General features: G+C 50.1%; 1 protein-coding gene across 2 annotated transcripts in view; it reads right to left on the reverse strand.

Moving 5' to 3' along the window:
- KIRREL3 (kirre like nephrin family adhesion molecule 3) overlaps positions 1-17558 on the reverse strand; it is a 741361-nt gene that overhangs the window by 65022 nt on the left and 658781 nt on the right. For both annotated transcript variants that reach the window (XM_032772016.2, XM_032772015.2), the window contains exon 11: positions 2114-2214. In XM_032772016.2, coding sequence (XP_032627907.1) covers positions 2114-2214 — 101 coding nt within the window. The remainder of the gene's footprint in view (positions 1-2113; positions 2215-17558) is intronic.

The raw sequence follows: 17558 nt of genomic DNA on the forward strand, positions 1-17558 counted from the left end.
CCACTGTGTGGATGGGAAACTGAGGCCCAGAGAGACTAAGGGCTAGATTCACAAAGGGATTTAGACACCCTGCTGCCCAGTGGATCTCTCAGCTCTGAGTCAGATGGCCAGGCTCCCCATGCATTGTGAGGTGGCTGGGGAGTAGGTGGCTGGGGGAGGGTGTTAGGTGCCTAAGAAAAGGATTCTCAGAAGCCAGCACACTGACTGGAGAGCTGCCAGAGCCAACCAGGAATGAAACGCAGAGGAAAGAGATGCGTCTTAGGGTCCACATTCACAATGATATTTAGGTGCCTAACTCCATTGATCTGGGCCTTAGGTGCCTGAATGAGAGGCCGGAGGCAGGCACCTGTCTCCGCCTGGCATTCTCAGCCACGAGCCACATCCTGGAGCTGGGCGCCTAAATCCCTCTGTGACTCTAGCTGTCTCACCACTGCACCAGCTTTTCTTCTCCGGCTAGTTTACATTGTTTGGTCACAAGTCGTACGTGACTCCATCCTGATTTCTGCCAATCAGTTTATGTAAGCAAATGTCAGCCGCTGGGGGGTTTCAGGAATGACAGCTGGCAGCTAGGCCTCCTGATTGACTGAGGAACTCAGCAAGCCTGCTCTTAAACCCAACCACTGATCTCCGGCTGCTCGGTGCACATGCCCACAGCTGCAATCTCTCCTGTGCTTGCCCTTTTCCTAGCCTGGCTCCAGCCCTGATCCTGCCCTGCTCCTAGCCTCGCTCCCCTGCTTGTTCCTGCCTCTGACCCTTGGCTCTGACTCCTGGTCTCTCCCTCCTGCTCTGATCTTCAGCACTCTTCCTGGCCTCTGACTCCAACTCCAGCCACTAGGCATGACTGTCTCTGCTCTGCCCAGAGGCCAGTCTGCCCATATCCTAGTTTGTGACAGGGTGACTGCAAACTTCACTTCGATTATCTGCAATGTGCGATTGCTCACATAAGTCACGTAATAGGTTTATAGCTCCCTGATTGCTCCCCTGAGTCACATGGTATTGCTCCCTGTTTAAATAACTGGAAGTTTTAAAACCAGGAGACTCAGAATGGTGAATAACCAGCATCGACCAGTGAACAACGTTCACGCTTCAATCCCTTTGAGCACGTGACCGCGGGTGTTTATGTGAAGAGCCGCCTTCATCCCGACCACCACCCATGGCCACAAATGCCCTGCACAGCAAACTGCAAGGATGTGGTTGAATCCAACAGCCATTTGGAGTTCAAACTGCACTGCTTGTCTTTGACCAGCTCTGGGGAATAGCCTGAAAGCATGCAGCTAGGTTGTTCCATGCTTGGGTGCAGGTGTGCGAGTTATTTCACGTTTGAAGGCGTTTACATGTGAGGGATGCCGGTCTGTTCCGTGCCCAGATACTGTGATTTAAAGGCTGGAGGAAAGTGTTTTCCTTGGTGACATAACATTGGGTTTAGTACACCTCTACCTCGATATAACGCTGTCCTTGGGAGCCAAAAAATCTTCAGGTGTTTTAGGTGAAACTGTGTTACAGTGAACTTGCTTTGATCTGCCGGAGTGTGCAGCCCCCCCGGAGCACTGCTTTACTGCATTATATCCGAATTCGTGTTATATCGGGTCTCGTTATATCGAGGTAGAGGTGTATTAGAGAGAATGTGGGGGAGGGAATCATTTTATTGGACCAGCTTCTGCTGGGGAGAGAGAGACAAGCTCTGGAGCTCCACGGAGCTCTTCCTCGGGTCTTGACCCTGGGAACAGTATACTCAAAGAAGGAGCAGCCTGGATTCCCAGTGCGTAGGATGCAGGGCTCCACCAGAACCCTTTTTCATAAGCAGCCAAGGGCTTTTTCATCCCCTTGTTACAGAACAGGCTTCATTTCTGGCTTTGCAAAAGCTTGTGAATTTCCCAGCCAGTCAAATGTGCAAAGTCACTGCCTGGGGCTCCCAAGCGGCTTGCTTATTACCAAGGTGATTAAATGCCACCAGGACTTCTCTAATGAATTCACACAGGATTAGAGTGTGGCCCACAAGCCTAACCTCGTTCTCTAGCACAGGGCTGGCCACGCGCTACGATGGGAGGGGCACCAGCTTCTCTCCTGCTGTATGAGCCCATTCGGTATGGAGATAAGGGACGGGCCTACTCACGATTCTGTCTGGCGGAGGGGTGCTGCGGATGAAGCACTTGATCTGTCCCTTCTCCCCATGCAGGGCGTGCTGCGTCTGAGTGCTGGAAATGATGGGAGGGCCTGGAAGAGAGAAGAAGGGGTGAAACCCGGCTGACTCTCCCCATCCCCTTCCACATGCAAGGGGACCCCACAACAGGAAATATTGCGTGATGCTAATGAAGAGCAAGCAGCACAGTATCCCCTCCAGGGAAGGTTTTTTTGCGGGAAGGGCTGCGGGGGGGAGAGTGCTATCAGAGATGTTGTGTTACAGATGCACTCTTCTTTGGAGAGAGAAATCTCAGATCAAACCTTCAGGGGAGCAGAGATCTGCAACATGGACACGGTGTGCACCAGAGATCTTGTATGGGGACCTAAAGCTCTGCTTTCAGGCCAGACTATTCCCTTTCAGTGGGCCTTGTAGGGATATGCATCAGGGCTGTGCTGTTTCTGCTGAGCGGTGTGACACACACCCTGGGGATCTGCATTGTGGATACACCGCTCCCCAGCTCTTTCCAAGCCCACAGTGGAATCACTGACACAAACTGCAAGAGACCCTCACTTCCCCCCTCTAAGGCAAGGTCCCGCACGGTGCTAAGCTCTGTTCTGAATTCTCTCCCGTCTCAGGTGCCTTGTGGGCAGCCAGCAGAGGGAGTTCTGGCACAATGCAAGAGGCACTCTGTCTCTTGCTCGCCCTAGAGGCGAAAGCCCCACAGGCTGTTCTGAGCCCCTCATCATTTCTCGCTCTCAGACCAGTTTCCCCTTTGCACATGGCCACCTGTAATAAGGCCCTGTGATGGGGTTGCTCAGGGAGTGCAGTGGCAGCCTCGCCTGAGCAGCTATTCCCATGACTCAGCGCCTGCATTCATTAGGGGACGATTACACTAATTCCTCCCCGTTGGCTTGTGGGGTGGCGACTGAACGAGCCAGATGCAGAGAAAGCTGGCAAGGGCTGCTAGCGCCAACGGCGAGGGGTGTTAGTGTCCCGCAGACTGTGCGATCCACCCTGTGCTCGGCGACGGCCCTCACGTGGCTCTCCACGCCTCCTTCGCGAGCCTGGACTCATCAGTTCCAGTCACACAGACTGAATGTGCCATGCATGCAGCCTAGAAGCAGAACACGTCCCCAGGACATGCCTCCTGTGTCACTTGGGAACATAGCACCAGAATTACAAAGGGCTTTAGGCACCTAAAAAAGCAGCGAGGTGCCTAGTGGAGCTTTCAAAACATCTAAGCAGGTTCCATGCCTAACTCCCATTGTTAGAATGGTCAATGGGAGTTAGGCTTGTACTCTGCTTAGGTGTCTTTGAAAGTTCAATGAGAGATTACAGTGGTGTCGCTACTATGTAGTACAGGGGTCGGCAACTTTTGAGAAGTGGCGTGCTAAGTCTGCAGTAATTTAAGGTTTCACGCGTCAGTAATACTTTTTACATTTACAGGGGCCCCTGACAGAACCCCAGACTGGCAGTGGGCTGAGCGGGGCTGCTGGCCAGACCCTGGCTGGCAGGAGCCGGCGGCTGGAACTCCAGACCGGCAGCGGGCTGAGCTGCTCAGCCCGCTGCCGGTCTGGAGTTCTGTCTGCCACCCGCATTGCCGGTCTGGGGTCCCGGCCGCCACCCGCGTTGCCGGTCTGGGGTCCCAGCCACCAGCCCCTGCTAGCTGGGGTTCTGGCCGCCAGCCCCGCTCAGCCCGCTGCTGGCCCAGGGTTCTGTCCACCCAGGCCAGCAGCAGGCTGAATGGGGCCGGGATCTCGACTGGCAAGGGGCCGGCGGCCGGAACCCCAGACCGGCGGCAGGCTGAGCGGCTCAGCCAGCTGACAGTCTGGAGTTCCAGACCAGTAGCGGGATGAGCAGAGCCGGGATCCCGGCTGGCAAGGGCCCTACAGCCAGAACCCTACACCAGCAGCTGGCTGAGCGGGGTTGGTAGATGGAACCCCAGACTGGCAGCGGGCTAAGCGGCTCAGCCAGCTGACGGTCTGGAGTTCCGGCCCCCGGCTCCTGCCAGCCAGGGTCCTAGCTGTCGGCCCCATTCAGCCAGCTGCTGGCCTAGGATTCACCCAGGCGGGCAGCGGGCTGAGCGTGGCCGGCAGCCGGGACCCCGGCTGGCAGCAGCGTGCCAGTAAAAATCGGCACGTGTGCCGTAGGTTGCTGACCCCTGATGTAATAGCTCTGCCGGCATAACCCCACAGCCTACAGCCAAATTTTTTCACTGGGGAAGGAAAATCACCTGCCTCGAGCGCTCGTTGCTAGGTCGTAAGGACATAAGAACGGCCATACTGGGTAAGACCAAAGGTCCATCTAGCTCAGTATCCTGTCTTCCGATAGCGGCCAATGCCAGGTGCCCCAGAGGGAATGAACAGAACAGGTAATCATCAAGTGATCCCTCCCCTCTCGCTCGTTCCCAGCTTCTGGTGGACAGAAGAATGCTTCTACATCGGGGGCTAGGTTGGCATAGCTACGTGCCAGAGGGTGTGGATTTTTCACACCCCGAGCACCATCGCGATGCCAACCTAAGCTTTAAGCGTAGACCTGCTCTAGTCTGGCTTCTCTTTGATTTTAGCCACCTGCCACTTGGAGATAGATGGAAGATCTTGTAACTAAAGCACAGGCCTGAGTGTGGGAATCTGGGTTCTGATTCTGACTCTAAATCACTTCCCTTCAGTGCCTCATTTGCCCATATGGAAAATGGGCACAGTAATACAATAAGAATTGTTAGCACAGTGTTTTGAGATCCTCCAGCAGAAGGGGTTACAGAAGCGCAGAGTATTATTTAATGGCGCTACATGATCATTATACAAACAGAGCTGAGGTCATCTAGTCCATCCCTGAACAGTGCAGGATTGTTCTCTAGAGCACATTTTTCTAGCGCACTCATATGTATAGCGGATTGTCTCTTGCATGTGACGGAACTCATTGGAAACAGCCGGTTGTTCTCAGCACATTTGTTTGATGGAGCTCTTAGTAAGCGGCAAAGGGAGCTCCAGGGGCAAACACCAGGCCTGACATCTTTCACAGGAAACGGGTTGGTTTTGTGCCTTTGATCAGAACAAGGGAGATTTCAACCTTGGGACTGAAAAACATTTTGACTTCTTTGCATTAAAAATATACACTGCTTGTGGGGTGAGCGAGCCATTCCGTGGGTACGCTGGGGGTCAGGCTGCTTACTCGGCGGCTTGTTTTTCATTTGCTGCCTGCTCTGGGGTTGGATCAGGGCCCTTCATGTGTGCAGCCACCTCTGGAAGGGCGTGGGAAGTGGCAATGGAGCTGAGCTACAAAACGGTTGCAAGGCGGGTGGTAGGGGCTAGTGGGGTCAGCCTCATCTCGGTGAAGTGTCACAGAGCGGCACGCTCTCTGGCTCTCCAAGCACAGAATGGTTAGAACTTCACCTTCTCCCGCTCCACTGCTCCCCAATGTCTGTGCCATGCCAGAATTGCCGCTGTCTGTCAGGCCAAGAACTCGGGAATCCAGCAGCGCTTGATCTGCTGGGTGGCATAGCGAGGAGGGGAAAGTTAGGCTTCCTGCCACTCTCATGGTGCTCCTGTGCCAGTGCGGGGGAAGCAAATGCAAATGAGGGAACTGCTACCAGCTATGCTCTGGAGCTGCCACTGCATAATTCACTTTCTGAGCTGCTGATTAGAAAGAAAGGGGCTCACCCTTTGAGGGAGCACGGTTTGCCTTTGGAGCATTTAACCTTCAGGGTGGGAGAGGTCAGGCCCCTAGCTCTCCCAGTGAGGACCTGGGAATGAACGGGGATCGAGGGGGAATGATTCCAGGGGAACGGAAAAAGTGCTGGCATCATAATTACTGTTTATTTGTCCCTTAATTAAAATAGATTTACATTTCTGTGAGCTGCTGCTGCGGCTGCTGGCAGACGGGAAAGCACGGTTTGTGCATCAGGGTGAAGGCAATTAGTTCCTCTAACGGGGGGATGATGCAAAGGGGCTGCGGTCGGCAGGATGCAGGTTGCCCCTGAACTAAACATTCTGCATGCTCGCTTCTTTCCCAGCTGAGTGGAAAGTGCTCTGAACGCCCATGGCATGGCGGGGCCGCTCTGCCAAGCATAGCAAAGTGGACTGGCAGAGACAAGACCAGTGGGCCATACTTTGCTTCTAATGACCAGCGGGGCTGCTGAGCCTTGTTTTGAATTCACATCTGCGGATTACATTGGAAGACTTCTCCTCTCCCCAGCACACAAACAAACACCCCCCCCACACACACACACCTTTTCATGTGGAGACACACACGAACACAAATATTCATGCACATTCACACTTTTCACGCATAAACACATATGCATGCATATATATACACATTCATACACAAATTCACAGATAGATTTGTGCATAGACACACTGGCGTAACGCATGAAGAAAACACACCTACACTCACTCAAACATACATATTTGCACACACATACCCACAAAAATATATATTCTCCATCTGTCTCTCTCTCACACTCACCACACAGAAATCCTCATTCCCACAGCATGTTTTTGAACAGAGCTAGTTGCAATCTGCAAAGAAAAGTCTATATGCACATTTGGATTTTCAGAAGACTGCGCTTTGGCTGAATTAGCGCCATTTTAGGATTCTCTTTCCACATAGATTTTAAGGAAGGAATGGTTGATAAAAAGGAGACTTTGAAGCAAATATTGCAGGATATTTGCAACAAGCACATTTTGAACTTGCAAACATGAATATGTCTCGTATGGAAAAGTCCTGCAGAATTTAACAAAAAATGCTAGATTCTACAGAACCTTTAAAACTGAAGAGTACAATTTACCCCACTATTGAATTCTTAATCAGAGACCAGGAATACATCATGAGACTACTCTGTCCAATCAAAACAGCTCACCTATTGAAGACTCAGAACAAAACGCATGCAAACAAGCCCCAGCCTAAGAATTATTCACAGAAATTATTTGATGAATAATTCTGAATACAGAATACGCAGGAGAAAGTCAAGATTTGTTGATGGCTAATTCCCAAGCAGAGGTGAAAGTCACGGAATGACTCATAACAGAAAATGAAAAACATTATTTTGCAACACTTTCCAGAGAAGTAATTTTCACTGACATCTTCTGCCCGGGTCTGGTTCCAAATCATTCTCCCAGCTCTGCTCTTACATAAGCAGTCCCTTGCATTCACCTATATACCTCTGCAGTTGCACCTCCATACACATTCACACCCCTTCTGGCACATATGCTTTCATAGATACATCCTCACTCCTTACAAGCTGGCAAAGAATAGTCTTTTCACAGCACTAGCCTGCGCCTCTGCCACAGGTTTAGGCGAAGATTTTCAAAAATAATGACCAGTCATGTGGGATACCTCCATTTTTGGACACCCAACTTGATTTTCAGGCAGCGACGAACACCCAGCCTCTGGGATTCAGGCCCCTGAAAGGTGTCTGGAGTTGGGTTCCCGAACATCATTGGTCAATTTTGAAGAACCTTGCCCTTAATCTCTCTGTGCTTCAGTTTCCTATCAGTAAAAGGGGGACAAAGAATCCAGCACAGAGGGCTGTGAGGGTAACTTCCTCAATGTCTGTTGGGTGCTCACACTCTATAATGCTGGGAGCCCTAGAAAGGCATGTTAAAAAACGAGCTCGATGTGAACAGAACACAAGGATGCATTCTTTTGCTTATTCAGAGATTATGAGTGTGAGGGACCCAACGACGAGAGGGGTTTGTCGCTCCTAAACAGAACACAGCTTTAACCAAATGGAGCAGACATCTTTAACGGAGGCTTTGGCTACAGTAGAAAGGGTTTGGTGGTAACATCTCTTCGGAGTTTCCGTTGAGAACTCTATAATGTTGTTTTGCTAGTATAGCTTATAGTGTTTCTCTAGCTTTTTGATACCAGAGACTGGCTTGCTGCCTTTCTAAACTGTCTCAGGGAATCTCTGGGACCGGCTCCGGTCCACGGACCAGTCATTGAGAAATGCTGGCTTATACCTGCCCGTGAACAAAATATACTAGCAAAAGCACTTTCCCCCCAGTATAGCAGCACCTAAACTAGGACTTTTTCCAACATAACGATGTTGGTTGGGTTGGGGAAAAAAACCACACCTCTGACCGACCGGACGTTTTCAGTTAGGGGTGGGTGAACTCCAGTGGCTGAACTAGCTTCATTAGCTTTGAGAAACAGTCCTATTTGGGATCATTATCCAAACTGCTGGGGCCTGGAGGCTGGGCAGGACAATCTCACCAGAGCAAGTCCCGCTCCTAAGACTTCCCTTCCTGTCTGAGGTGAAATCAGGATGGATGAACTCATTGTGACCATCTGTGTTGGTTTTATCAGAAAGTTCACCCAGCTCAGCCAACATTCACTCATGCTTCATGTTCCCATCTATCTCGCTCCCTCTCTTTTCCCCTCCTGTGTGCGGGCAAACTGATACATGGTGGTTTTAGTTTTTAACCTCCCGGTTAAAAATTCTATTATCCTGAGTGTGTTCTACTTTCCATATGCTGCCTTTTGGCACCCTGAGGAGAATTAGGACCTGAGGGTGAAGCAGAAGTAGGACAGAGAACCCTGGATTCCCTACACAGGTCTGCATTCTGCTTGACTGCCTTCCTATGCAACGTTCGTTTTTAAATTGGCCATGTATGAGTGTGTGTGTGTTTGTGTGAATTTAGTGTTGGAGAAGAAGGTCATCAGTTTGATCCCACTGAAAGGAGGGAGGAGCCTACTGGACCCCTTGCAAAAGGTGTGCGGGTCCCCAGAAGGGCTTTCCTACAGGAATGACAATGGCTTCCCTCTCAGAAGAAGAGAGGGCTCAAAAAGAAGCCAAGAGTCACCTGCGTGGGAGCAATGGAAAGTGCAGGGATGGGGCCACAAGTGTAATAGAAGACAGAAGACTTCAGATGCGCATTTCTAGGTGTTGGATGGAAAGCCCTAGAGACTGAAGCTTTCCGGTTTGACTTATAACTGGTACAGCTTAGGCTTCGGCTATTCTTCCACACCCCCATTCCCAGAGAAGGGGAGCCCAGGAACTCAGTTCTTGACCTCTTTGCTGAGATTACCAACCTGGAGTCACAGAATCATAGATTATTAGGGTTGGAAGAGACCTCAGGAAGTCACGTAGCCCACCTCCTGCTCAAAGCAGGACCAATCCCCAGACAGATTTTTGCCTCAGATCCCTAAATGGCCCCCTCAAGGATTGAACTCTCAACCCTGGGTTTAACAGGCCAATGCTCAAACCACTGAGCTATCCCTCCCCTCAGAACACTTGCCCTCTCTGAGGCTGAACTCAGGACCTTCAGATATCAGACTGGTTGACATATTTGGACTCAGGAAGGAATTTCCCCGTGGGTCAGATTGGCAGAGATCAGGGGAGGGGTCGCCTTCCTCTGCAGTATGGGGTATGGCTCACTTGCAGGTTTAAACTAGTGTAAATGGTGGAGTCTCTGAAACTTGAAGTCTTTAAACATGATTTGAGGACTTCAGTGACTCAGCCAGAGGTCTATTACAGCACTGGGTGGGCGAGGTTCTGTGACCTGCAATGTGCAGGAGGTCAGACTAGATGATCATGACTGTCCTTCTGGCCTTAAAGTCGACGAGCCTGTTAGTGTGATCTCTTAGCTACGGACACCTCTCCACACAGAAAGAGACCAGTTCCACCAAACTCCTCTTCCAGGGGCCACTGGACACACATCAGATGGCCACTGCCAGCCTGGGCTGCACCTAGAGATGAAAGGATCCATAGCTCATTACCAGACTCTGCCCACCAGTCTTTTCCATATATTGGGATGATTTGCCTGTCAGTTTCTGGCATTATGAAGTCTTTGGGAAGAGGGGGCATTTGGGTGGTACCAACTGGTATAAACTTGTAGGTATATTATGATAACTATCTGTATTTCCGTAGCACTAGGCACTGCTGTCACAGACCAGGACTCCACTGTATTGTACACCATCCTCCCAAGCACTGCACAACACAGAACAAAACGACGGTACTAACCCCAGAGAACGTATGTTCCTTGTACAACTGTGACACAGAGGGCCGTTGCTGGTTTGCTAACCTGTCTCAGCTACTCATCAGGCCTGACATACTCACTTCACCTAACACGCTATTGTCATGATATATACCCAAACCATGGCATGTTGAATATCACTGGCAAACAAATAACTCACGGACCATTAATATACTTGCGTGGTGTATGTATGGGATGTGTACAAAAGTTATGGATATGTGCTAGAGCCATTTTCTTAAAACATGTTTTGGAAGCAATGCATATGCCCAGTCTGTCCTAGACAACGGAATGGATACTTGCTTGGCCAACCAGCCTGTTCGTCAGGCAGAGACAGTGAAGGTACATTTACATAAAAGGTAAACAAAGCCCTCCAACTAATAAGGGGAGAGATAACAATTCAGTTATCACCAGCAGAGGAGGAACTAGCTTGAGGTCTTCACCAGACCCCATGACGTCTCTTCCCAGAAGGAGAAAAGGAATTTTATCTGAGAATCCATTCCAATGGTTTACCGGACTACAAAGACAGGAGTTCTGAACCTTACATGATAACTAATTGAATCAACTGATTGTATGCAATATTACTGTATTATAAAAGCGTATCAAGTAAGGTCTTTTATGACAACTAATGACACACCAGTGCTTAATATCATTGTGAAACGTCTCTATTAACACTCTGATGAATTATGGGTACTCACTGCTATTATGCTTTAAAGTCTGTGACCAAACATAGAGAGAAGCAGGTTTTCTCCCAGACAGGAGGGAACGTAGCTATCTACCTGTCTCCAATGAAATTAAACAAGATATGACCAAAGACAGTTAAGCTCATTTACATATGACTCAGCAGGGGGATGGGAAATCCCCAGGAAGGGAAGAACAGCACGAGGTCATCTAAATCTGGGAACAAACCAGTGAGCTTGGGAGGATATAAGGAGAGAGAAGGAATCTTGGCATCCATCACCAGACAGACACAAGAGGCCAGAGCTTTTGTAAGCCTAGAAAGATGGGACCTTCAAAGGGGTTGAAGTCTCTGAGTATACGTGAGAAACCTGCTCAGGCAAAGATCTTTCACTAGGAAGACAAGGGATACCAGCACCTTGCACATCTGTAAAAAGTCCTGACTGAGAGAAAGCCAGCCATGGCTGGAAAGAAAAAGAGTGATAAGAAATCTCCCTTGAACCAAGGCTGTAGCTTGCTGAATAAAGTCTTAGCCACTTGAAAGAGTATTTTACTTTGATTTGCTTGTAACCATTCTACCTTTATCCCTTGGGCTTGAACTCACTTAAAATGAATCTCTTTTTTTTATAAACTTGTTTTACTTTTAATGTAAACCAACCTGGTGCTGTGTTTAAATGGGCGCCATTTTTAACTCCAGTTTAAGGCAAGAAGCTGCTGTGCTTTTGTCTCTTTAAAGGGGCTACGCGCCTTATAAATTCTCTGAGCGTCCCAGGAGAGGGCTGGACACTTTCAGTGCAGACGGTTTGGGGAAAATTTGAGCCTAGAGGTGCAGAGGTCACTCCGTGAGCAGTTACCAAGAATGATGGAGTCCAGGATGGGGCTGCTGCACTGTAGGCAAGCTGTTGGGGTCAGAGCACTGAACCAGGGCTGCACAGCACACAGGGACTTGCATGCCTGCTTGCTGGCTCTTGGCAGCCAGGCTGTGAGCCACAGAAGCAGAGCATTTAAAGCACCCAGGGTTACAGGCAGGAGGTGACACAACCTCTCACTGGTCTGAACTGCATCCCAAAATGTCACAAGACCCCAAGGAAGTGGGATGCGATAAACACGCAACATGATTTTGTCCTGGATGTGTCTCTTTTTATGTTTATTAATCTACAGTCATGCTGACGGGGAACAAGCTGCTACGGCTTGGACACAAGTATCAGAGGGTTAGCCGTGTTAGTCTGGATCTGTAAAAGCAGCAGAGAATCCTGTGGCACCTTATAGACTAACAGAGGTTGGAGGTGAGGCTTTCGTGGTGAATACCCACTTCGTCAGACGCAGGTAGTGGAAATTTCCAGGGGCATATATATGCTAGCAAGCAAGCTAGAGATAACGAAGTTAGTTCAATCAGGGAGGGTGAGGCCCTTTCTAGCAGTAGAGGTGTGAAAACCAAGGGAGGAGAAACTGGTTCTGTAATTGGCAACCATTCACAGTCTTTGTTTAGTCCAGAGCTGATGGTGGTCAAATTTGCAGTGAACTGAGCTCAGCAGTTTCTCTTTGAAGTCTGGTCCTGAAGTTTTTTTCTGCAGGATGGCCACCTTAAGGTCTGCTATAGTGGCCAGGGAGTTGAAGTGCTCTCCTACAGGTTTTTGTTATATTGCCATTCCTGATATCTGATTTGTGTCCATTTATCCTTTTCCGTAGTGACTGTCCATTTGGCCGATGTACATAGCAGAGGGTTGGAACACTGCATCTTGAAAGGCAACGCAGGCACTTTGCCCACACTTGATACATCTTCCCAGTAAGGATGCATTAGGGGAAGCGTCATTTTAATACAAAGGGCCAGCAGACGCCTTTAACACCACTGAAGCCCTCAAAAGGGGTTGTGTGGGTAGACTTAAGAGTGCCCAGGCCCTCCGCACCGATTGGAATTTCATGTAGACATGTAGATGTCAGAGTAGAGCGGAGATGCTCTGGCTCAGCTGCAGATGTCAGGTACTTACAGTTGCCCCACACTGTTCCTGGACTTGTTCTGTGGCATCAATCTCCAGGCTTAATCCAGCCGCATCTTTCACCAGGGCTACCATCCACGCATGGGCATTATAAAAAAACAACCCAAGTTTAAAAGGATGGGGAGGGGAAGAGGTCATTTCACCTCCAAAAGACAGGAGGGAGATTCGTGGGAGTGAAAAAATGTGTTATGGTTTTAAACATGGTCCCCTGCCTCAGCTATGCAAAGAGCTCCTGAGGCTCCCCTCCGCACACATCGGGAACAGAGAGAATGCAGCAGCTCTGAAAATCAAGTCCCAGGCGTCTCCGGTTTGGATCCAAACAATGGAGACAACCAACTCAGTGGCCACTTTTGCAAACGTGGCTGTAAGTGACTGACCCAAGACAGTGTGATGAGTGGAACCGGAGAAAGAGGCTCAACTCTGAAGGGCATAGCTGGGTGTGGCAACACGGCTTCTGAAACGCAAGGGCTAGGCTGCTTTGCACCCGGAGTCTCAGCATGTCACGCTGGCCTCCCTGCACCATCGCTTTCCTGCAGCGCCGCTTGCCCGTCTGCATCACTCGTTCTCATGAAACACACAAGGTCAAGCAGCAGAACCAAGAACAGAGCCCAGCTTTTCAGGCTGGGCTTTCACTACAGGACTTAGCGTGCCCGTATATGTCAGCAGCTGAATGCTAGTTCCAAGTTCTGGGAGCACTGCAAGGCTGGGTGGACATCAAAGAAAGAAAAAAGCCTAAGTCGAGAAAAATGGCTTAATGATAATAAATAAAATAAATAAATAATAATAAAAGGGTCATTTTCCCCCTGGATAATGGATTATCAGCTTTGGTCTGATTATTGCTTCAGGAGTTCAGAGACAGAGGCTTAGCATCATGCTAACAGCATACGACAAAAGACCATTTCGTGAAATCATAGTGTAAAGTTGAAGCCTGTTTGCATCTGGGACTGGAGTTTGAGTCTCCAACAGGAGGTGGCTGCTCATGAAGGCTGCCAATCTCCTGGCTTGGGATTCAGTGCTAAGCGTCAAGACAGCCCACAGGCAGTAAAAGGCTTTAAATAGGGTTGCTATGGATATAAATGCCGGTGCTGTCGGTTGTGGTTATTTTTAGCATCGCAGTGCCAATTTATTTGTGCAGCCCCAGAGGCTCACACAAAAGAGAAGGCAGATTGCTGACTCTGGAGCCTTTAAGGAATGAAAGGAAGGTCTGAACTTCCCTGGGGCACCTGAGTCAATATCCGCCTTTCCTTTGAGGTCTTTGCAGCATTAAAATCTCTTGGTGGGGGAGGTTTCATTTTATCTCCTTGAGTTCAGCAGAAGTTCTAGATGATGAGCAAATAGCAGATCCCGTTCCAGTGGGTTGCATTGGTCACTAGTACGCCCGGCAACAAGCACCGGCAACGCAAGGTTCATTTTGATGCAGTAAGGCAGGCAGACAGACCATTTAGTCCATCTGTGCTACTGACACGGCCCCTGTTACCAGAATACTGAGCGCCTCACGGTTGTTAGTGCACTAATCTTCACCATACGCCTGCCAGATGCGGGCAGTGCTATTATTCCTGTTTGACAGCTGGAAAACTTAGGAGAAAAGGACCTGATTCTATAGCCACTGAGGTCAATAATAGCAACCCACTCCCCCCTTGACGTGAATGGGGTCGGATCACAAGGGGGCTTTGCCACAGTCACATAGGAAGTCTGTGGCGGTGCAGGGAACTGAGCTTGCATTTCCCAAATCCCTAAGCATTGGACCCACCATCCTTCATCAGCTGCTCAGTTGTCAATAAAGTTGTGTTGACCGAGGCATAACTGTGCATTACAGCCAAAAAGGGGGACCCACCCGGTCCCTTTGCCAAGTACACCACCCCAAATGTACATCTCAGGAAACTGAGGCACAGAGAGGTGACACGAGTGCCCCAAGGCCACGCAGCAGTTCAGTACAGGGGGACGTGGGGCATTTCTGGCTCCTATTCCCACCATTAGTCTCTCACTTGAGGAGACCTTGAACTCAGGCCCTGGGATGAAAAGGCAGAGAAGTTACAAAGTGAACTATCAAGTTATAATACAGCTGCCTCTTCCATTCTAGCTCTCTGATGTCGATCCCTCCACACTAGGCTTATAGGGTTCCTTGGGTCTCTCACCCAGTGAGTTGTGGGTAATGAGAGGGAACCCTTATTGTAGGTGCTGTGGTCTGTTGTTCCCCCGCCAAGCTCAGGTAATACAGGCCTGCGGTTCCGCTGCATTGCCAGAAATGGCAGGTGTTTGCTCCAGGGGCTCAGCCTGCTAGGACTAGCTGATGAATCAATAGCTGCCCTGCTGCTCCACAAGGAGATTTGGTCTCCTGCTCCTACGCCATCAAGGTGGAGGGGAGCTCCAGACGCCTGCTCGTGCCACGGGGCAGTCACAGACCCTTGTGTTAATGTTACTATCTGCTGCCTGCAATGTTACGAAGAGAAGAAGGGATCAAGATAGACGGGGATGTCTGGCAAGGTCGCCAGCCCATCGTCCCTCCTGAAGATTGGTTTGCACCGCGTCTCGCCTTCCAGCCGATCGCTCATTTATCGTTATTATTGCAATGGCCCGTTCCCTGAGAAGACTGCCCCATCAGAAGGCAGGAGACGCGCTCTATCAGGGGCCGGCAGCAGCTGAAGAACAAATTGGTGTCGGAGCTGTGAATTGTTTTTCAGAGAGAGAGGATTTATTGCACGTGCTTCCTCCCTGCGAGGAATGGGTTTGTGCTGAGCAGCTAGGGAAATGCCTGGCACAGAATAGTATCTGTATTTATTCCCTGTCGCCACGGTCGGGCCTATGAGCTCCAGTCCGGGACCAGACCCCACTGTTCGTGGTGCTGTACAAACACGGAACGAAAAGTCAAGTCCCTGCCCCAAAGAGCACTTCTCCGTCTGTAGCACCTCTCAGAGTCTGTCATGACTAGGCTGAAAGGTGTGGTGAAGATGTCAGCTAGTACGTTCCAGCTTTCTAGTGTCGAGAAGGCATTGTTGGTTTTACCACATGTGAACTGGTTGAACTGGAGCTTGGCGGGGCTTCAGGGGCACTTAAGCACAGGGTTAAAATGAAGCACGTGGTTAATTTCTCTCCTGAAGAGTGACGGTTTCCTGATTCAGGGCCACTACACTTTAGAAATAGACGTTACGCTTTGTGACACCGCGGGGAGGTAGGCGAGCTTTCCATTTTCCAGGTGGGGAAACCGAGGCATGGAGTGGTTCGGAGACTTACCCTAAGCTGCCCAACGAGCCCTGAATTGGGCCCCATGACTAGAGTTTTTCCATGTCACTGTACTGTCTTCCTAGCTTGTTTTTGATACGGAAGGGTCACAGCCCACTGGGTACCTATTTCTTAAATGGTGAGTGCACGCAAAGGCAACCCAAAAAGAGCTGGGGGAAGAAGAACTGGGAGAGTCTGTTGTGGTGGCGGCACAGCCAGTAAGGGTGATCAGAAAGCTCGAGAGGCGTTTGGCTGGGTCTGGTTGCTGCCGATTCCTGGCACCCTTGTTGCCTCTGCTGAATGCTGCTAATCTGCATAATCCTCCCTTCTGTTAGCAGAGGCTCTGAATCCTACTTGTCTTTGGTCTCAGACTCCAGCTTCTGGAGGATTCCACGGTGGCCTCCAAACTCAGGAACTGCTGACCAGGCTGTGGTCACAGGGAAGTGACATGGAATGGGAGGGAGGGGAAGAATGGCGAGATGGAATGGCAGGGTGCAAAGCCGGGCTCCATCACTGCTCCTCAAAGGTCTTGTGGACAGGACACTGGACTGGGAGTCAGGAGACCTGACTTGGCCATTGGCTTGCTGGGTGATCTTTGGCAAGTCACTTCCCCTGGCAAGTCATTTCCCCTCCCTGAGCCTTCCCCATCTGTAAAATGGAGAAAATGAACCCGACCTCCTTTGTAAAGCGCTTCGAGATCTATATGAAAAGTGCTAGATAAGAGCTAGGTGTTTATTAGCTAGTAGTATAGTTCCTAGAAGCCCCAACCCCACTGTGCAAGATGCAGTCCAAACACACCACAAAAAGACAGGGTTAGATTCACAAAGGGATTTATGCATCTAGCGGCCTCTTTGGGCACCTAAGTCCATAAATCAGAGCTTCAAAACGCCTACTCAGCTGCTGCCTAAATTCCCTAGATGTCTACATTTCCACCTGTAACGTTCCCTGAATGTCTGCTGGTGCACAAAGCTGCCTAGCACATGCTTACGCTCCCGCAAGATTCCCTAGCATTCAGACCGCATTGTCATTCACAGAACCCCTGCTCAGCTGCCCCTGAGCGCCTGTCTACCAGGACATCAGTGCATGGCAAGCCAGGGGTAAATCGATAGCGTACCAGCCTGCCATGCACCAACGTCCTGCGCAGACAAGCCTGAAGTTTCCACCGTCGCCAAGACGCCTACGTTTTGGCAGCCAGGCATGCACACAACTACCTTGGTCCTGCCCTGCCCAGAAGTTGAATGCCTATCTCACTTCTAAGCCTGCCCAGGGTCACACTGGGCATTGCATTGCCCGACGTGCCAGTGGGGCCCCTCCACGAGGCATGCTCGGAGAGAGCCTGACTCCACTTAAAACAGCCAGCAGGGAAGGAGGAGACAGCAGCGTCCCTTGTAACCTTTAGCACAGGCCACTCACCAAAGAGGTGAGAGACCCTGTCATAAGTAGATAGGTAAGGTAAGGGTTAAGTTTCTTTTACCTGGAAAGGGTAACCAAACACCTGACCAGAGGACCAATCAGAGAACTGGTTTGTTTAAAAGTCAGGGGCGGGAATTTGTATACTCGGGGTCT

The sequence above is a fragment of the Chelonoidis abingdonii genome, chromosome 18 (assembly GCF_003597395.2).
Source record: "Chelonoidis abingdonii isolate Lonesome George chromosome 18, CheloAbing_2.0, whole genome shotgun sequence".
NCBI classification, from domain to species: domain Eukaryota; kingdom Metazoa; phylum Chordata; order Testudines; family Testudinidae; genus Chelonoidis; species Chelonoidis abingdonii.